Source organism: Coccinella septempunctata, chromosome 9, assembly GCF_907165205.1.
Source record: "Coccinella septempunctata chromosome 9, icCocSept1.1, whole genome shotgun sequence".
NCBI lineage: Eukaryota > Metazoa > Arthropoda > Insecta > Coleoptera > Coccinellidae > Coccinella > Coccinella septempunctata.
In genome coordinates, this window is record NC_058197.1 from 15870928 (window position 1) to 15891193 (window position 20266).

General features: G+C 38.5%; 3 protein-coding genes across 6 annotated transcripts; 1 reads left to right on the forward strand and 2 right to left on the reverse strand.

Annotated features, from left to right (window-relative positions):
* Window positions 1–1172: 1172 nt before the first annotated feature.
* Window positions 1173–6022, reverse strand: LOC123320453 (transmembrane ascorbate-dependent reductase CYB561-like). 3 transcript variants are annotated; one of them, XM_044907785.1, is made up of 5 exons: window positions 5738–6022; window positions 2549–2763; window positions 2279–2487; window positions 1780–1934; window positions 1173–1547 (listed from the first exon to the last, which is right to left on the reverse strand). In XM_044907785.1, exons 1-5 carry the CDS (start codon window positions 5794–5796, stop codon window positions 1388–1390), a joined length of 798 nt encoding a protein of 265 aa, XP_044763720.1. In that variant the 5' UTR covers window positions 5797–6022; the 3' UTR covers window positions 1173–1387. The 3 variants fall into 3 exon arrangements, with proteins under 3 accessions (XP_044763720.1, XP_044763722.1, XP_044763721.1); XM_044907787.1 differs by lacking the exon at window positions 5738–6022 and adding an exon at window positions 4173–4273; XM_044907786.1 differs by lacking the exon at window positions 5738–6022 and adding an exon at window positions 3703–3839.
* Window positions 6023–6174: 152 nt separating this feature from the next.
* Window positions 6175–13030, forward strand: LOC123320451 (serine/threonine-protein kinase 16). Of its 2 annotated transcripts, none has more exons than XM_044907781.1 (6): window positions 6175–6344; window positions 11545–11717; window positions 11779–12045; window positions 12307–12461; window positions 12517–12651; window positions 12906–13030. In XM_044907781.1, exons 1-6 carry the CDS (start codon window positions 6190–6192, stop codon window positions 13020–13022), a joined length of 1002 nt encoding a protein of 333 aa, XP_044763716.1. In that variant the 5' UTR covers window positions 6175–6189; the 3' UTR covers window positions 13023–13030. The 2 variants fall into 2 exon arrangements, with proteins under 2 accessions (XP_044763716.1, XP_044763717.1); XM_044907782.1 differs by lacking the exon at window positions 6175–6344 and adding an exon at window positions 7046–7241.
* Window positions 13031–13183: 153 nt separating this feature from the next.
* LOC123320460 (chloride channel protein 2-like) lies at window positions 13184–19494 on the reverse strand. Its single transcript, XM_044907796.1, has 14 exons — window positions 19111–19494; window positions 17252–17381; window positions 16976–17119; window positions 16795–16920; window positions 16447–16737; window positions 16075–16285; window positions 15685–15786; window positions 15392–15626; window positions 15162–15285; window positions 14673–14942; window positions 14071–14423; window positions 13907–14019; window positions 13680–13770; window positions 13184–13606 (listed from the first exon to the last, which is right to left on the reverse strand). Exons 1-14 carry the CDS (start codon window positions 19180–19182, stop codon window positions 13268–13270), a joined length of 2601 nt encoding a protein of 866 aa, XP_044763731.1. The 5' UTR covers window positions 19183–19494; the 3' UTR covers window positions 13184–13267.
* Window positions 19495–20266: the final 772 nt, after the last annotated feature.

Consider the following 20266-nt stretch of genomic DNA (forward strand, 5'->3'; position numbering starts at 1 on the left):
TAAGCATTCTTTACCGCGAGGCTTACCTAACTATACCCTTGACTTAATTGACCGTATTAGACGATCTTGCTGTCGTTGTAGGTCTTGCTCTTCCCCATGCTCTACTTACTATACTCTACGAATCTATATCACATCGGACAGCCAATCCACGCTGAGATCCCTGGAATCACACTGCCAGAGATCTCTGCTGACATGGGAGTGACGTAATAGCATTGAGCAACTGTCCAAAGGCAATACAGTGACTCTACTATGGGTACCAGGGAATTGTGGTGTGAAGGATATGAAAAAGCCGATGAACTTGCAAAAAGAGAACCAAAGTTAACACCTGATGGATCTGAGCCTTTCTGTGGGCTTGGAAAATACCAATATAAGGCTGCGGTCCAACAATGGGAGTTGAACAACAGAATAACCCTCTGAAGAAATCCTCTGGACTTACTCAGTCAAAGAAATTCTTGATGATTTCACCGACCTACACCAGAACACTGCCAAAGCTGTCACGAGATGAGCTTCAGGTGATGGTGGGACTGCTGACAGGGCACTGTCGGCACAATATCATTTGTACCATATGGGAGAGTCAGTAGATGAGATTTGTAGGCTCAGTGGATCAGAAGCAGAAACAGCTGAACACGTGGTTTGCAAATGTCCAGAGCTCTAGCTGGCCTAAGAACCACTTATATGGGGAAACCTGTCCTGGATGCTCACGAGGTCAACAGCCAAGGCCCCTAAGGATGTTGCCGGTTTTATCAACACCATTGACGACCTCCTTGGATTCCTATGAATGAGTAGGGTAGAGAACAAAAGATCTACATGGTCGCAGTTCCTGAAAGGCTAATCGAGCCACAACGACCCAGGTTCAAATAATAATAATAATACTCTACAAAACTCTCAGACGGTTAGGTCGGTTAGCAACTTCTTGTTGAATGAAACCTTCGTTTAACCATCTTAATAGTAGTTGTTCAAGTGGGAGGGCTTTCAAACGTATGCTTGGAAGCAATGCAACAGCCCATAACGCACAAACAGTCCACAAAAAATATACACCTATAAGCTATCTATTGAATGGCATAAGGACCATATTTTGTGTGTGCAATAAGCAAACTGGCATGCAAAGAAATACTGAAAATCTGATTCAAGTTCACTTCAAGTTTTGAGCACTCCAAATGAAACTACACATAGACTTTCTCTACCAACACTTCATTAAAATTACATTTATGATAACAATATATTTTACAATAGCACCAAAATATTTGGTTTGATTTATCAACATCACTATATAAGTAGCACCGAAACGAACAAACGATACAACGCGCAAAAAACTCATTGAAGTATTGTCTTCAATTCAGCGATATTAAATACGATTATGTATATTTGTTCCTTCAACAGTCTTCGCTCATTCTCCAGACAGGGGTACCTCATCTTCGATCACTTCCTCCCTCTCGTATTGGACATCGTTGACGAGGTGTAAAGTCAGTAGGCCAAAAATGACGGTAACTACACCGATTAAATTGAGGATTGTCCCAGATAACGGCAACTTCTGGTAGTTGGCACCCCTGGGAATTAAAAAGTTTAGATGCTGGTTGGAAAATTGCATCGACATTCAAAAAACAAGACACAAAACATCAAGAGGTCTCTAAACTACAATAAACAAAAGAGTTTAAGTGAAAAATGACAAGAGTATATCATGAATGAGTGAATGCAGGTTTCAAGTGTTGTTTCACCTTCCTCATAAGACTACATTGAATGAGATGAAAAGGGTGCTTTGTAATTTCACGATATACATACAGGAAAAACATGACTTTCTCCGCATAACCCAGCCCTGCGGTTATGACTGACATGAGGAACCCTGCCGATCCTAGAGTCACGTGATAAGGAAGCACCGCTGTCCTCAAACCCTTGCTGGCTCCCGGAAACAAGAAGGTGGTGAAACCAATGACCAGCTGAAAATGAACACGCTTGTAAAAACATCATATTGTCTCTCCAAATCACAAAAAGTTAATCAATGGTTATGTTATGTTCGGTTTATTCACTGGATAACCCTATTTATCCACGACCGTTGCATAAAGTTACAATAGTCAATCGTTTTCTTGAGTACCTATTGTGACATTCATAAATCACATGTGATCGATGAGCCATAATCCACGGATTGTCTGTCAAACACTCATTAATCACTTGTGATTTATTAGTCACTATATAGTCTATAAAATTTCGTGTTTTCATATACAGGGTGAGTCCTTAACTAGTGGTTTTAATAATTTAATATTTTCTGGTTGCCTAAACCCACCTGTCCACAGAAAAGAGCGAAAGTCAAAATTCCCAGCCACGAATGGAGAGAATACAGGTTGGCGATGGGCGGGGAAGCGTAGTTGTGAGAATCGAAAACCGCTTTCAGCCCTAGGGCCGCCATGATCAGGATCGTTATGTGCAGACCGGCGTGGATGCACTTCAGGGTGAATTTCTTGGTGTTTCTTCCGGTCCTATAGACCAAGATCGCTGCAAAAACGTGAATAGGTTAGGTTAGGACTTTTCAGAATTTGCGAGGGGGCAAACTTACATTGGGAGTATAGGAACAGCATCCCAGTGACCATGAGGAGAGGGTGCCAGTTGAACTCGGTGCTGGTTTGGTCCAGGGAGAAGCCTCCCAGGTAGTGGTTGAGCCATATGAAGGTTAAAACGACCAGAGCGACCCCTAGGACGGTCGTGATGGTGTACAGGGTGTTGTAGCGTTTGATTTTGGCGTGCTCGGCTTGGGCTTCCATGTGCGTGTTTCTAAAAAGGAAGTTGAAAAGTTACATTGCATAGAAATGATTAAAATTATGGAACGTTTAGTTTTAGTTGAAGTATTCCATAGTTTATCCCAACCCAACCCTGTATAACTAGTGTGTTTTGAAGGGAAGAACAGCAGAGCCAGAACTAGGATTCTGGCGCCTGTGGCGAATTCTCATAATGCGCCCCTAAGAAATTCTCTTATGTTGATTTGTATTTATCTTTCATAATCGAATACCTAGCTTTTTTTGCTCGGAAAAATCTTTCCTATTTTAAAGAAATTAATACAAATAAAATCAAAATAAAAGGGATGAAAAATATTCAATTGGAGAGAATACTGTTTTTTTATTATTTTTATTTTGCGCCCCCAGATCGCTAGCGCCCGTGGCGACCGCCTCTCTCGCCACGCCCTCGCTCCGGCTCTGAAGAACAGACATCCTCATCGGAGGAGATAAAGAGATGAAAAAAAAAAACGCGTAAAAACCATTCCCTTATTTAACACGTAGTTTCTAAATATGCATTTTAGCGATAGTTAATCTAGAATTATTTTTTCCTAGGCCGGTGATAATACGTCTTATTCTATCTGTATTGTTTGGCTGTGGTCCCGAAGTTGTTGAGTTACATTGCATAGAACTTATTAAAATTATCGGACGTTTAGTTATAGTTACTTTATCCCAACCCAACCCTGTATAACTAGTATGTTTTGAAGGGAAGAACAGACATCCTCATCGGAGGAGATTAAGAGATGAAAAAAAAACGCGTAAAAACCATTCCCTTATTTAACACGGAGTTTCTAAATATGCATTTCAGCGATAGTTAATCTAGAATTATTTTTTCCAAGGCCGGTGATAATACGTCTTATTGTATTTGTATTGTTTGGCTGTGTTCCCGAATCAAAATCATTTTGATTGATGAATTAGGTTAGTTGGGAATTTAACTTACAGAAATGGCACGAATTCTGAGGATGTGAATCTGGCGAACATGTTGAGAAGGTTTTGGGGCACTTTAAAACTAGTTGAACGTTCGAAATTGCTGGTTAAACTGATTTCCGATCAAGACTTTTCGAATATAGGGAAAATAATGCAGTCTATACCGCACGTTATCGATTTTTAGTGGTCGAGGGATGATTTCGTATAAACCGAACTTAATCGCGGAATATCCTGGGAAAATACTCAATTTTTTCGATAGTTTATCAGGACCGTAATAGACAGTGCCATGTTCGAAATCGGGGAAAATTTCACCCAGAAATGTTGCGTCTGAATAAAAAATTCAAAATCAGATATTTTCAGAGGGCTGTATATAAGCACCTCTTAAATTTTCTAGCAACTATTTATTCACACCCTCTAGATTTTTATTTCCTGTAATACTTTCGAAATCGAATATGAAAAAATAATAGTCTTTTCCAAACTTACGACAATATAATTCAAAATTTGATTTAATATGCCAGACGAATCCCCTAACCACTATACGACAGGACACCAATCAATGAATTAAATCATCAGGTAGTATGACATGATCAAATATGCCTTGTATCAGAATCATTTATTTCGATAACCTTTATGCATGTTTTTATGAAGCGGAGCTTTGAAGTCTATAGGGGGAAGCCTATTCGGAAGTCTTGCTTCTAAAGAAGCTTCGATAAAAGCATTAGTTTTCCATCATTTTCGTTTTTGTATCGAGTTTTCAATATTGGCTAAAAAATAACGACTATACAAGTCACACTTTCTTTGTTCATCCTCAGCAACAAAAGTTCTATCAATTAAAGAAGCAAAAAGTTAGGTTGTCATTTAAAAGTGAATCACTCAACCCTTCACCTCTCTTCTAATTTCATGGTGCGAATGAATTGTTTGAAAGTTGGATGTTTGATGGAAATATTCATAGAGTAATGAATATACGAGAATAATTGGTGTGAATTCCAATCAAAAATTGCATTATTCTTGCTTCCACATCAAAGATTAGAGAATAAATAGGGTCACGGTTTGTGGAGCATTGATTATTAGTTTATTACAACAATAATTATGCTCCCCCAAGCGTAGATTGGTATCTTTTTGGGGCAAACGAACTGTGATCAGCATTTACTTGCACAATCAACTGGAGTACACTTATTTCTTGTTAGAGAATTCGAACATGTACAATATTTTGGTAAACCTATGTTTACGAACACGGATTTTTTTTTATTCAACCGATAATTTTGTTACCTTATTATTTTTTTTTTTAATAATTGTCTAGTCCCCTGGTGTAGAGAAATTTTTGATAATAAGGGTACAGAAAAAGATAGAAACTAATATTCCAACGAAAAATGTATTGCAACCTGAAAGAATGTTTTAATTATGAATATTTAGTTTGAATCAATTGAATATTGAATACCAATTTGGCTGTACAGTCCGGAATGGTGAAATTCGTATTCATTCGATTTTACAATATTTACGCGTTTTAAAGATGTTTTCAGGTACTTTTCCAACTCTCTGGTTCATTTCTTTTTTTGTAAGTTTATTCCTCATTTTCATATCATCATAATGATTTTTTCAATTTTTTTGAAACTTTTTTTATTGTAACTTACCCTTAACTATTCGAAAGGGAATAAAGACCCAAGATGAAAATCGTTTTTGGAGTAATAATGCTGAACACCGTTAATTGTAGATTGATATTCTTAGTTTGTGGTCAATCTATTTAACTTTCCATATTTATCAGCTCTTATAAAAAAGTATAATTTTTGGTTCGGTTGAAATTAATCGGTTTTTTGAATAAATTATGCTACACTAAATTGATCACATTAAAACTGCAATTGAAATTTATACTATTCACTCAACTTGTTGATAATAACAGGAAAAGATAAAAATAAGGTAATTTATTCGCATATTTCGGCATAAATTGAATAGATATCGCGAAAATTATCAAATTCCGAAAATTCCACAGTCGCGGTTTCAAATCGGAAAAAATATCAGACAAACATAGCAAAAAAAATAACAATTCCTACCTTAACAGACTGGTAGATTGTTCTTCTTCCTCCGGCAAACTTTCCGTTTCTGAACTCATGGGTCAGCCGATGCAACAGGTCGCAAAATTGATCGATAGAAAGGCGTTTTCCCACCCCAAACGATTCGCATATGGTGTGCGGATCAGAGGGAAATTCAGAATTCACGAAATCTTCAAGCGGTTAGTTTCGATGGAGTTGTTCACCTGAAATCGCTGGAATTTTTACATTTGTACGCAGTTTTCGAAAGTCACAACTGTTTATTGTTTGTTTGTAACAGCAGTTTGATCTCAGCTGTTAGCTGTCAATTCTTTGGGCTGAAGGGGGTCGTACACTATTGTACTTGTCGTACGGCAAGTCGGTCGCCACGGAATATTTATTTTATTTGATACGTGTTTTGTTAATCGTTGTACATGAAGCTTATTCCGAATGCATAGAATGGTGTTGAGGTAAGTATGGCCATTAAAACACAAATAATGAAAACTAGTTTTCAGAGTAACGATGAAAATAATTTCCCCTCTTACCATTTCAAATGTTCTTTTCGAACTCAAGGATCTTCAACGGATATTCGACGAAGTTTTCTGAATGGACTGCACCTATATCATTTAAAGTAAGTAGGAAATTAAGTTAACTCGTGATTCTGATTCGAAATTATCATATCATAAATTACATGGTAGCCTTTGTCGTAGTTATCCTTTAGTGCGTGTTCCCCGTTAATGTGTCGTGAAGTTAGCTGGCAGAATTTCCGATGATGCCCGAAGCGGCGATGACCAGCGGCGTGGGTTTTTTTTAAGGATCCGAAGGGAATTGAATTTTGAATGAAAATAGGAAATACTTTTGTAGTTGGTAATTTGACTTCTTCATTTCATTTCACGCTTAAAATTCTAAATTATTGCATTTGCCTGAAACGCAATTTTGAATTGAATCTGGAAACTGACAGAAATGAAATTGAGCAGGCATTTTATGGAAGCAAGAAGGCATTTAAAAAAAATTTGGTGGCGTTCCCCTATAATTGAAAGGGCAAGAAAAAGCCAACCCTAAAATTTCTTTGGCAATTTTTCCCATACCATTGGTTTTCGAGGGAAAAATATGAAAATTGCATTTTGGGGCCTGCTCAAAGGAAATTCACACTATTTTTCGATAAAGAATCACCTAGTTTTTTCGCCTCCATTCATTTGAACAGGTACACGTAACTTGGTAAAAAAATCGGTCAACGCCTATGTCTGCTATCGCCACTTCGGGCATCTTCGTAAATTGTGTCAGTTGAAAGCTAGCTTCACACCATAGGAGTTTTCCTTGAAAAGTTTGTCATTGAGCATTGAGCTGTCAAATAGTGGATAGAGGTTAAGTGAACAATTTTCAAAATATGTTTTAGTAATTTTCGATTTATTTCTGAAATGAACACCTTAGGTTTAAGTATTATTATGAAAATGGGCTGTATATGTTCCAAAGAAGTCATAAACATAAACGGTGTAAGATATGTTGTAAAGGATCACCTTGGTGATGGGTGAGTATTTGAGGAATAGGGACATTAATCTCTATTCGTTGTTTTTGAATCAATCAATCAGAAATTTTAAGTTAATTGGGTTTCTATTTTGCATTTGACTAGGCATATGTTCCCTCAAGTTGCTGTGTTTTTGCTGAAACTTCATTTTTCCACAAACAGATGTGTACATGAAATTTCCCATTCGACAGCCTCATTTTCAGTGAATTAATCATTTTGGAAAAGTTAAGAACACTTTTTCTCATTCTTGAATTCTTGGTAAATCATCACGGAATACTTAGGTATCAAATTCAATGATTAGGAATTTTTGCTGCAGTGTTCTAATGAGGAAATATTTTTCATGATTCATTTGGTGAATAAGCTCTCTCAAAATTGTATACTTTGTGATAATATTCCGGGAATGTATAGCAACCAAAACCTGCAAAGTTATCTGTTATACTTACTATAAAAAGTAAATTCGAAAGTGAGCTCTTTTTAATTCAAAAATAACATCGGTAGAGATGAGCTGAAAGCTCAGAGATCAAGATAAAACGATATTTTTATTGATGCAAAGATATCCCAAAATAAATACTAGTCAGAAATTGTTTTTATACTATCAGATTTTGGTCACATTTGTAAAAATATTTTTTTTCGTGAAGAACTGTTTCGTCCCAATAATTTTCCATGTCTATGATCGATGGTTTTTCCTGAATCGTTAACTTCTCTTCGAAAGTAATATATATTTTCCAAAGATCTCTATATTCTCTATTACTCTATTACAAACAACATTTTTTGGTTCATCGTCGATCAAGTTTTTAGCAAGCTCAATCACTTTTTGTCCGTATGTCGGAAATTAACCTTTTAATCATTTTCTCTTAAGTTTTTATTTCATTTTCGATGAGATCATTCGGTTCTACACGATTAAAAATCGAAGTTTCATTATGCCAAGACAAATAAAATGGATTTTTCTGAAGAGAAAACACTGTCATATCAATGGTTAACTTAACAAATTTTATACAACGAAGCACAAAATAATTCGTGATTCAAAACCACGAAAGAGGCCAAGAAATTCTTTTAAAATTCAAACACAAGAATGGAGAAATTGTTGCATTTTGTGGTGGGAATATTCGAAATTTCCCATTTTCTTGTTAGGTAGTTCTGTAGCAAATTATCTGGCTAAATTATTGAAACATCCTTCATTCAACACTTTCTGTTTTATTCTTTTATTTTCACAAAACTATCTAGATACTCAAATTGTGCCTGATTTATCTGATCTACCATGCCCAAACCAAATTAGGCTAATTTCTTCCTCCCACGAGGAAACTTCTTGCTCCTTCCAATCTCACAGGCGAAAACGGCCGTACCCATCGTCAATCCCGCCACCAGCAGAAAAAACCCACCCTTCATCTTCCCCAAATCCAAAGTTTCCTGCCTCTCCCCGGAATTTGGAGAAAACAGCCGAAACATCGCCGCCGATCTCTTCATGATGGCGAACCTGCCGTACCAACGCATGAGGAAACCGTGCTGGTTCACCCTGAGGATCCTCCCGTCCAAGAACGCCTTGAAGGGCGAGTCCAGCTTCAACCCCATCACCATGTGGACGTTGGCGTAGCAACCGTGCACCATCTGAAACCGATCCAAGACGGTTTCGTCTAAGCCATCCACGTTCCTGACGTAGCCTCCTTGATTGTCGATCCTGAACGCGTAATTGCCGCGCGAAAGCTTCAGATTCCTGTACGTCTTGTTCGGTTCCGTCTCGTACAGCTTCAGGAGGTGCCTGGATATGGCGTCGTTGGACGTGGAGATGAACTCAGAGACCCCGTCCGTTTCGTCCATCCAGTTTATGCCTTGTTCCAGGATGTCCTCGAAGTTTTTAATCTCTTTGGTGAGCTTCGGGAATTTCAAGGAGGTGGTTAAACCGGCGTTGAAGCTTGTTACCATGATCAGGCAGAACACCAGCCATAGGAGGAATATGATACGGATGATCGTGTGCTTTCCAGATAGATCCCTTGGCGTGGATGAACCTGCGAAGGTTCTTACGACGTCTAGTATCGTTTCACCCTTCTGGTACCTAAGGAAAAACCCCTCTGGTAACCAACCCGATTGGATTGTTAATAACAAAGCAACCATAAAGATCAGAAACGCGAAATTCAAACACCAGACGTCGAAGGAAAGGCTCTGGAACACGAAGGTATCTTCGGAGAAAAGAACCGGACGCTTCACGATGAACCCGATGCATTGCTGTCCTATTGGGTGGGTGATATCGTGCTCGTACTTCCTCATCCACAAAGAACTGACCGCTAGGTCCGAACCGCCGTCTACCTGGCGCAATTCCTCGCTTATATTCTTCCAGGGGTTGTCGTACACCGACATCTTCGCCAGGCTCTTCTTGCTCAACACCTTGAATTCTATGGGACATCCAAAAATGATCCTCAAGATTTCTACCTCGACCCCTGTCAAACCGTCGTCGTCGGACACTATAGTGTAGGGGGGGTTCTGTAAAGTGGTGACCTTCAGGGGTCTGTTCAGGGCCCGCAGTATTTCTTCTGGACTGGAGTGGGAGCGCTTACGTATAAAAAACGAAACTTCCGATGCCTCTCTGGCGCATTGCAAGGTTGTCGAGGGTGCGCAGACCATTATATCCGACGTGAATACAGGGTGTAACGGTTGGGGGCTGGTTTTTTCGGTCCTATCTTCCTGGTAAACCAGCAAATCCCAATTTTTTCGAAGGACGACCTTCTGCAGCTCCCTGAATCTTTGAAGGTGACGCTTGGATTTCGATATTATCAGGATTTTGGATAGGCTCGGAATGGTAGGGTACAATTCGTTCATGGTCTTTGATAGGTTTCTCGAATTATCGAAGATGACGAAATTTTTGTGCCCCAGACACGTTCGGTTGGATTTTTCATCCGATCTCCATATTTCCCTGACTCCTTGAAGAAATAAATCTAGATGGGCATCGAGAAGACCTCTGTCGACTACGACGTAACAGACTTTAGGTTCTCCATCGAAAAATGTTGTGAAAATTTCTTCGATTACGTTCGGATTCACGCAGGTCGTCCATAGGTAGAGGAACCATACGAATTTTGGATGCGTCATATTCGGAGATGGCAACAGGACTGATTTGGTGATCATTCGAACCCTGTTATGTCATTAAAGGTGCTTGGATTATGTCATTAGGGTTGTTTATGGATGGATGGAAAATTAATCTGGACTGTATAATATGTTAAATATCTTGGATAATTCAATTTTTATCGTAATCGTAATGTTTCAGTTAGGTATTGTCGAATTAGGTATCATTATTTTTGATGGGAGTGTGAGAGAACCTTGAACCTTTCAGAAGATTAGAGGTGATCAATGGATAAAGGATGTTTCAATAAAAAATCTGTAATTCGTTCATTTTTTAGAGGGTGAGTCTTTGACTCGTAAAAATATTTCAACAGTAGATTCTTGAGATCAAAACAAACACTTTTTTCCTATACCATTTTTTCCGATTCGGCCATCCTAAGTTTTCATAATGAGCTGTGCTACCCCTGGAAAACAAAATTGCCTTCAGAATAATTAGCTAAATCTGTGATACTACACATCTGTGGATCTTTTAGACAGACTTGTTTCCAGCCAAAGTACCCTATTTATCAAATTTCACAGATACTTTTCAATTTTTGAACATCAAATTACTTGAAAACTGCTCATTATACGAGAATATATGAAGAATACAAAACCTTCAAATTCAAATATTTATTAGATATCGTCCAACTTAGTTGCAAGAGTTGGCTTCTTTGAATTTTTGGTATTTTTATGGTACGTAATGTCATAATGAAAAAACTGGAAGACGTGGGTGATATCTTGCGTTCGAAAAAGATCCATCAAATAAATGAAAAACTATATTCCGAAATTCATCTCATTCGATAAAACCGTTTGTGAGAAAGAACTAAAAATAACATTTTTGATGGTTTTTCAACAGCCTGTATCTTTAAAACCGAGTCGATTCAGAAAAAATGCTAAAGGAAAAAAGTATTTCTTTTGACCTCAAGAATCTACTGTTGAAATATTCGAACGAGCCAAAGACTCACCCTGTATAACGTGGTCCTTGTCCACTCAGGCGTTTCATAGATGATGTGGTCACCAGTTAATTTTTGTTTGCAAAAGCCTGGTTGGTCACTGATGAGACCATTACGCAGGTATTGAACAATTTCAAGATTAATAGCTGCCTTCATTACTTTTGACAAAATGGCTTCAGCGTTGTATTATACAGGGTAACTTCTGATATAATTGCAAATGTCGAAAAACTCTTGTTCTAGGATCATATTAATAAATCACTTTTTAGGGGGTTCTCATCCGTTCATCTGGTGGAGAACGCATCAACGAAAAAACTGTATGCCCTGAAAAGGATAAAATGTCACAGCGTAGATGACCAAAAAGTGGCCATGCAAGAAATAAATTATTGTAAAAAGATTAAACATCCAAATATAATAGGACTCATAGATTCATCCTTCAAGGGTAAAACCTACAAGCACAGGTTCAAATTACTCTACAATGCCTGTATGGACATTGTTTCCAGGTACTGCTGATATTGTGATGAACGCAACATCGGAAGCCTTCCTGGTCTTGCCATATTTTTCTTTGGGAACTCTCCACGATTACCTAGCCGTTAGATCGTTTACTAAGAATTACCTAGATATCAAAGACATATTGAGACTCTTCAGTGAGATATGCCAAGGAGTGAAGTATCTGCATAATTTTAGCCCAGAACCGTTGGCTCACAGGGATTTGAAAACTGCTAACGTTTGTTTATCAGAAGGGATGGTGCCTGTTATAATGGATTTAGGTAACGAAAACACAAAAAACCGACCATACCAATCATGAAATCATTTTTTTCTATTGGATACTAGTTGTGCAAGTAATGGGCTATTCCCTTTCTGCTTAAACTTGTGTGGTGCTATGTAGTGCTACAAAAACATAATTTTATAATATCTTCTTCAATTTTTGAGCAACGTATCTGCCCAATTTGAAAGCTGCCAGTAATTTAAATTGTAAACAACTGTTTACAGCTACTTCTGAATACGAAAAATTAATTCTTTCAATGCAGGTTCCTGCGCGCCAGCTAAAGTTCAAATATGCGGTGCCCAAGATGCGCAGAAACTGCAGGATCTGGCCGCAGAAAGGTGCTCCATGACTTACAGGGCGCCAGAACTGTTCCACGTCGAAAGTTACTGCGTTATAGATCAAAGAACTGACATATGGGTAAATGGTGACGAAAGAAAGAGATGGCGTATTTTTCATTTTTACTCGTTTTTAGAGTTTGGGTTGCGTAATGTACGCATTGTGCTATTTCAAATCGCCCTTTGACGTTGTCCACGAGAGGGGAGACTCTGTTAATTTAGCAGTGATATCTGGCACATTACCGCTTCCAGAAGAGGGACCATTCAAAGAGGTAAATGTCGATCGAGCTCAAAAATCTCGAATTTCTTAAGCTTTTTTTCTTATTTCCGATCTGCACCCGGCTCGAGAGTATTTGCTAGACACGCTCTGGTTTTTTGTCTTTCGTTTGGCATTTTTCTCGAAGAATCTACTGTTAAAATATTTGTCCCTGTTCACAGATGAAGAAGAAGATTCATAAAACAATTTGAGTAACCTCCATTCCAATTGTGTTTATAGATACTTGAAATTGTGTTCTTTTCATTTCAGAATGTTCATGATTTTATCAAATTCATGATGGAAGTCAATCCTTCTGAACGCCCTTATATTGACAGTGTGATAGAAAAATTACAAGTGCTGAGAAATGAGGTTGACGCTATTGTTTAAGAGTGAAAAGAAAAAGTCCAAACGGTCAATTCCTATCATACAGTAAACTATTTTTTAACATATAATTTTATACAGCCGATTTGTTGTATATACTGTTATAACATGATGCTTCTATTTATTTGTTGATGTATACATTATTGTAATAAACACTTTTATTCACGAAAACTTTGATACAAAAATAATATAATTATCCTTAAGATCAATACATGTTGATGGTAAATTTTTCATACCATTTCGAATACTGATTATACATAAGCTTGGAAGCTGGAATCTTTCATCCCTAGATACGAACTATGCATTAACATCTCGCTGGGTCTTAGGATACCGCTGTTTGCATCTTCGATTGCTTTACGTAATTCTTTGAGTCCTACAACTCCAACCAGCCTTCCGATGGCCGTTACGTAGGCTTGGTTCAAACCCATCAGGGAGAACAACGAGTGAACTTTGAGTAGGGAAGTTCTTTCGACAAGCTGAAACGGCGCTGGGTCTAGGAAACAGTTCGAGAAGTCCACCAAGCATGCCATTTGTATCAGTTCCCATTTTTTGCGTTCCGTCTTGGACATGTCTTTGATGGGATGTCGAAGCTGAAAGCAGTGTGTCATACATATCAACCTATATTGAACGATCTGAGATCTCAACTATCGATTTTTTTCGTACCATCACAGTTTTTCCTTTGGCGGGTATAATACTAGATCCTCTTGAGCTACCAAGCAAAGATCTGAAGCTCCCTTGGTTTTTTGGCACCCTCCTGCAAAAAGGAATCGAGAAAATATAATGAGGGTGTCCCCAATTCAAAAGCCTTCTCGATATTATGCTTATTTCTGAACTATTTGAATTGGTGTGGTTTCGTTGATAAAATGTTGGATTTTTTTAGATTTACCGACCTGAATATGGATCTGAAAGCCTTCTCCTTGCGTTTTTCTAAACGCTCATCTTCTTCGACCATGGTACCATCCACAGTAAGGTAGCTTTCACCTTCGAAAATACCCGGTGTCGACTACAAAAATTCTCTTGAGTTTTCATTTCAAGTTATGAACTCCTCACTTACCACCGAATGCCTGAGAAGTTGGTTGTCGTAAACAGACAACCTGTTGTTCAATTCCACCGTGGCATCTGAACCTTTGTCTTCGGGCGCGACACTTTCTTGCGATTCTTGGAAGACCTTCTGGAATATGTGTTCCAGTCTCTTCTTCCTGCCAGTCTGCTCCTCCAGCAACTTGATCAGCTCGTTCCTCTTGGTGGAGCCGAGGAGGACCATGTTATCGGCGTTTTCCACGATGGGAAACGTCTTCAGCTTGGGGTTGTCCTTGAGAACGCCCTCTAGTTCGGCGTAGGTCATTTCGAAATGCACGTACTTGACGTCTGTCACCATGAAATCTTCCACACAGACGGTGTACATCTCTGGAAGTAAGAGGACTTGAATTACTCTGATATGATCACATAGTTTGTTCTCTTCTGAGTTTGTCACCCTCAAATTATCCGAAACCCACTAAAATGGAGTAATTAAAAAGGCTAACTATAATGGTCATGCTCATGAGGACCATATTTTGAGGCGTGAATATCATGAGTTTGGCGCTGTATAATCATGAAAGAACTTGAACAAATCTTGAAGATTGGTTTCAATGAGATAATTTAATACATCTATATTACTTGATACGCTGGGTAGAAGGTCTGGCAGGTACGGCAGCTTCTTGATTATGATGACGTTGTTGTAACAGCTTGGCCCCAGCTTGGTGGATATGCCCACTGCGATGAGAACGGCTATCAAGATCGGTATGGCGTGGCATATTTGGCCTGTCATCTCGAACACGATGACAGCCACTGACACTGTTTGGGTGACGGCTCCTGTGAACGCTGCTGCTCCAACTGTTGCGTATCCACCCGGTATAACGTGAACGTTTCGTCCGCCATAAAAGAAACCTGTGGAAATTGGTAGGTTTCTGAGAATCTAAGAAGTATTTGGATCTTTGCAATAATAAGGTACGCCTTCTTTTTACTGTGTTCCCCACGGTGCATTGCAGCCTCAGGAGAACCTTACAAGAATGGGTCTAGCAGAAACTGTCGAGGGCAGATTCTGTGGGGAGTAGGATGATACTCCAGATCTCACAAGAGATCTTAAGGTCTACAATCTAGTCTTACCATCTGGGTACCATCTAGCCATGATTTCCCCAATTATTCTTCCAAATGCTGCTCCGAATCTGAAGGTTGGGATGAATGTTCCATTTGGCACAGGCATGGTCGAAGCAAAGATCGACATCAGGAACTGAAATTGATGGTTTTAAGTAGATCAAAAGTTCTTGTGCCACTGTAGGAAAAACAAAGTATGCAGAAAGGATCCTAAGTTGGGTTAGTTTGGAAATAGTTCATACCATGTATCCCATGAAGCTAAGGAGGTGTAGGTAGGGTCCAGTTCTGTCAGTCCTCCAATTGTTTAGTATCATTTCCTGAGAATCGCTCAAGTTTCCCGCCATCCAAGTGAAATTTGCGAATAAATTGTCCACGTGACCCTTCGGTGGTAGATGACCGGCCAGGTATCTTCCGATACCTGGTGGAAAAGTTATGGACGATACTGTTAAAACCACGAAACCTGGATATAAGAAACGACTGAAACAGTAATGTTAATTTTTGAATCAGAATTGTGCAGAAACAGCGTTGGACTCACCAGAAGCTATTGAGCCATATCAAGAATTTATTCCTCTTGGTGAACAGGACGTAGTTTCTATGACACCAACAATACAGGGCGCCGCCAAAACCAGAGACCACTCTGAAATCGCCATATATTTTGTACTTAGTTCTACTATTGATTCATTGCATACAAGAGGTGATTCATTGGTAAATAGGATGAACCTAGGGTAGATAGGGAACACTGAGGGGAGTCAGAATAACCTATATACAGGGTGAGTCAAGTATTTTAACAGTAGATATTTGTACTTTGATATAGGTTATTTGACTCATCTTTGTGTCCTCTAGCTACACTTAGCTCACTTGTAGATTGAAATTGATAAGCCAGGATTCATTTAAATTGATTTCGTACGATAACTTTTCGACTCACCCTATGAGGGCAAAAGCGATGAGTTCTTGCGGATCAAACGGTAACTCGACCAGGAAGTTGGTCTTGAACACAGGCGTGTAGGTCTTCATGCCGTCTATCCAAACTGCCAGAAGCCTGTAGGTGATGGCGCCGCACACAGCGGCGAAAAAACCCCTGAAGTAATTCCTCACGGCAAAATAAGAGGTTGTCACTTCGATACTGAAGAGGACACCTGAAATTTCAGAAAACAGATTCATCAGTCATCGTATACAATGATTGGTTACATTGGAAGTTGCCTGTAACACTTCCTCGCCAAGTAAGACTGTCCGAACATTAAACTAGTGGTGAATTTAGACCTGGACTGGGTTTATTGGTATACCTCACACAACATACCTCCTATGGGTGCTGCAAATGTTGTGGCTACACCAACGGCACAAGCTGCAGCTAGCATTTCAGTCTTCCTGATCTCTTCCCCCTTGAAATGCTTCATTTTCGAGAGGAAATTGGCGTACAGGGTGGTTACTATGCTCGACATGTGCACTAAAGGTCCTTCTTTCCCCAGAGGCATCCCAGAGCCTATGGTGCAAGCTATGCCAAAGATTTTAGCAATTAGCACTCGGAATGTGAGGTACTCCTTCAGTACGACTCCTCTCAAAATCGTTTTGAGCTCAGGGAGACCGGAACCTATAAAAATGGTGGTGAATTTACTCAAGGGGGGTAAAATGGTAATGATTTTGGTACCTGCACTTTGGGGTCCTACCATATAAACGAAACCAACGTTGAACATTATCAAACAGAATGGCAGTAATATCCAACCGAAATATCTTGAACTCATGTTGTAGCCCAATTTGTAAAGGTACATCCTCGCTGAAAAAAGTATGATCTGAAGGAGTGATGCCAATAGAATTGAGAATGATCTTACAACTGGAGAATAAGAGTACTAGTTTATCTATCCCATAACTGATGAGGGCCATGATGAATCCCAGGAAGGCCAAAAATACCCAGTCTTCACCTAATCGACCAACTGTATGCTTCCACATGAAAGACAATCTTCTCAACCATTTTCCTAGAGCGGGATAACCTCTTATTGTTGTACAAACTATACTATATTTTCGAAATGCAGCAAATGATATTCAGAACGTTAAAATTGTTGTCTTCGAAGTTATGATTTTATTTGGAGCTTTTATCAAGCTTTTACCTTGGTAAAGATTGAGTTCCTTTCTCCTGGATTTTCCCTCGATTTTTTGTTCCTGTTTCGCTTGTTTTATTTCATATTTTGCAAACTTTTTGAGTTGCTTGATATAGGTCTTCTCGTAATTGTCATCTGTCTGAAATTCGAGAATGGAACGTATAAATTTCTTCCTATTCCTGGCTTTCTTAAAGTTATATGGAACATCTTTCATATATGTGTTCTTTTAGGAAAAACTGCTATATTTTAAGATGTTTTTATCTTATTCTTTTTCACTTTATAAAACCCTTTTGCCCTTTAAAATCGATTAATTGTAGTAGGCTGTATATGGTGGCATATAAAACATATGGTACTTGTTGTGAACCTGTTTTTTCTCGATATATATCGATCAATTGTTGAGCAGTGTATCTTAATCCTCTTTTCTCTAGATATTTCGTTCAACTGTTACGCCACTGTTACATGAAAAACAAAGGAACCTATTGTGTAGTGCGAATAATAAAGATAGCTTTATTATTCGCGATTTCAATTTTATTATTACTGGTTTTTTCCTTCGGTATTCATTAGATAACAATTATTCGTTGGAAGTAATCGAATTCTCGCATTTCCAATGAATTTTTCGATTGAAGAATAATAAGGGCCGTTTCATCAGTATAACACCCATTTTTGTCTCTTAGTTTTGCTATTTTTCCCTTTTTTTCTGTTTTCTTGTTTCGATTTCTTATTATCAACAATATTTTGAATAACATTGTTGTTTCAATCGAATCAACAATTTCAGATAGGCTCAAGGATAATTTCATCCAGTGTGGCTTTCTTTTATTACTGGTTCGTGTCCCTAAATTATGGAATACAATGGTTATACCAAATCTATTAATAGCGATGATTTGTAAGGTAGCAGAAGGTCTAGACTTTGTGGAAATCTTTTCCATCCGAAGGAAACTGCCAGTTAATTATCTCGATAAGGATTTAAGCTGGAAACTCTTCAACAACAAATTAATTTTCGCCTGAATCATGATGGGAACATTTCACTGTGGTTTTGTTGGATTTTTTTGGGGATTGAGAAAATTAATTTTCATTAGGTTTGAATGGAGATGTTATTGAGCGATATCATAGGAACTATTTTCTTGAATTCATGAATTTTTATACCTGATTCATTCAGGTATGATCTTAGATTGAAACCAATATTTTTGGCTATGGTTTTCCCTCTCATCAACTGGAATACGAGGAATATGAACTGTTTTTTTATTCTGTGTTAAAAGTTCTACAGTTTTCAGTAGAAACAATTTTTTGAAAGACAAAAAAAATATCGAATAAGAGGCCTAACAATTCAGCAAAATATGCAATGTATAGTCTGGTCTAGGCTTCGATTTTTTTTTGTGCTTCAGATTTTGGGTAAGAGAATCTACAAGAACTTCGAAAAATGCCTGCTTTCTCTAGGATAATAATCAATATTTGAATATTACGAGCCTGGAAATGAAAATTGGCTGTACACTTTCATCTTTGAATGTTCTCTACCATGGATGAATTTCAGTAAATACCTAATAATACTTGATTTTGCTTTTAATAAGGTTGAAATACTAATCAGTTATGGCTAAAATCATTAATTATTCATCAATAAATGGCAGATATTTGGTGATTTCTGTTGGAATATAAAAATATAAAAAATTGGGCGGTGGAGAACCATGTCGGTGTCTCACGCTGTATACTCGATAAATATCATCAATCTCCAAGTTTCTCATTATACTACCTATCGATTTGCGTACGCCAATGTGTCGCACATGCTGCAGAAGAGAATTTTAACATGATTAATCAATCGATAGTGATCGATTAATCTTGGACAACAAACGATTTTTTTTCCCTTGTGGGTTTACCTGTACTGGCAGATACTGGGACTCGTAAACCTGATCCGTGGGCAGGTTCACGATTCTTCTGGTCGCCAACATACCACCACCGACGTCTCACTTTTCACTATGGACTTTCTTCGGATATGTGCACATATCGAATATTGAGGATTCGGTTATAAGTATGCTCGAGAAATCATATGACGGCGGTAAGAGCTCCAGCTAGACTCGTGACGATACGGCCTCTCATCCGAGCTCCATTCTGTCAATTATGGATAAACATTTGCTAATTATAATTTTATAATATTTAAGTCTGGAGGCTCCGATCGGTCTAAAGACAATATTTGCGGCTTTTATTAGGGCCCGGGCCCGATTGGTAGACAATGGTAATGAAGATTTCGGAGTATTTATTCGGGTTAGTGGGTTGTGGTTATGAAAACGCGGAGAGGATAAGATAAATATGTACTTTTCGGGTGTTCTCCTTTTTTTCAACGTGCCGATATGTGTACCTGCATCTGGTTTCTAGATCTCAAGAACTAGATGTGGATTTAGCACCTTGGTGACGATAATAATAATCACAGTACAAGATTTGCCTTGTTAGATTGTGTACTATATGAATATTGTCGTTCATGGAAGACTTTAGATCTCCACCATAGGGCAAGATACTCCAACCCTTTCTGTCTTTATGGATCTAGACATAAAGAAATACAAATACTGTTGCAGACATTCTTTAAGGTTTAGGATGACTTTGTTGATTGATGGGTAAGTTAAGAGACAGAGTACTGCTGGGAGTCGATTGGTTCACAAAAATAAGCTATAATTCGCGACCAGGAAAGTTTTTCAGTGTATCCTCTTTTCCTCTAAAATTGGAGATCTCTCTAAAACTTCTCTTCCCCTTCACTGACATTACTTGATGTCTCGTCTCTAGTCTCATCTCTTAGCCTCATTTCTCAGATATGACTTGAAGTCTCTCCTTGTACGCCTTAGTATCGTTTCGTCGATATAACTTGAAGACTTGTCTCGTAGACCCCAGTTTCACATAACATGAAGTCTCTTCTCGAGCCTCGACTCAAGCCTCATCTCGTAAGTCTCCGATATGTCTCGAAGTCTCGTCTCGTTTCGTCAATTTAGCTTGAAGTTGCATCTCGAAGTCTCGAATATGACTTGATGTCTCGTGTCTTAGTCT

Bases quoted from the DNA above. Each gene is read 5' to 3' on its own strand.
- LOC123320453 (XM_044907785.1), bottom strand. From the start codon at position 5,796: ATGAGTTCAGAAACGGAAAGTTTGCCGGAGGAAGAAGAACAATCTACC. The intron at 1,935-2,278 runs GTGGGTTTAGGC...GTTCATTTTCAG, and splicing joins TCGCTCTTTTCTGTGGACAG to CTGGTCATTGGTTTCACCAC. The intron at 1,548-1,779 runs GTATGTATATCG...TTTAATTCCCAG, and splicing joins GAGAAAGTCATGTTTTTCCT to GGGTGCCAACTACCAGAAGT.
- LOC123320451 (XM_044907781.1), top strand. From the start codon at position 6,190: ATGGCCATTAAAACACAAATAATGAAAACTAGTTTTCAGAGTAACGAT. The intron at 12,046-12,306 runs GTAACGAAAACA...CTTTCAATGCAG, and splicing joins GCCTGTTATAATGGATTTAG to GTTCCTGCGCGCCAGCTAAA. The intron at 12,652-12,905 runs GTAAATGTCGAT...TTTTCATTTCAG, and splicing joins AAGAGGGACCATTCAAAGAG to AATGTTCATGATTTTATCAA.
- LOC123320460 (XM_044907796.1), bottom strand. From the start codon at position 19,182: ATGTTGGCGACCAGAAGAATCGTGAACCTGCCCACGGATCAGGTTTAC. The intron at 16,286-16,446 runs GTATGTTGTGTG...CTGAAATTTCAG, and splicing joins ATTTGCAGCACCCATAGGAG to GTGTCCTCTTCAGTATCGAA. The intron at 14,424-14,672 runs GTAATATAGATG...TCTTACTTCCAG, and splicing joins CCTTCTACCCAGCGTATCAA to AGATGTACACCGTCTGTGTG.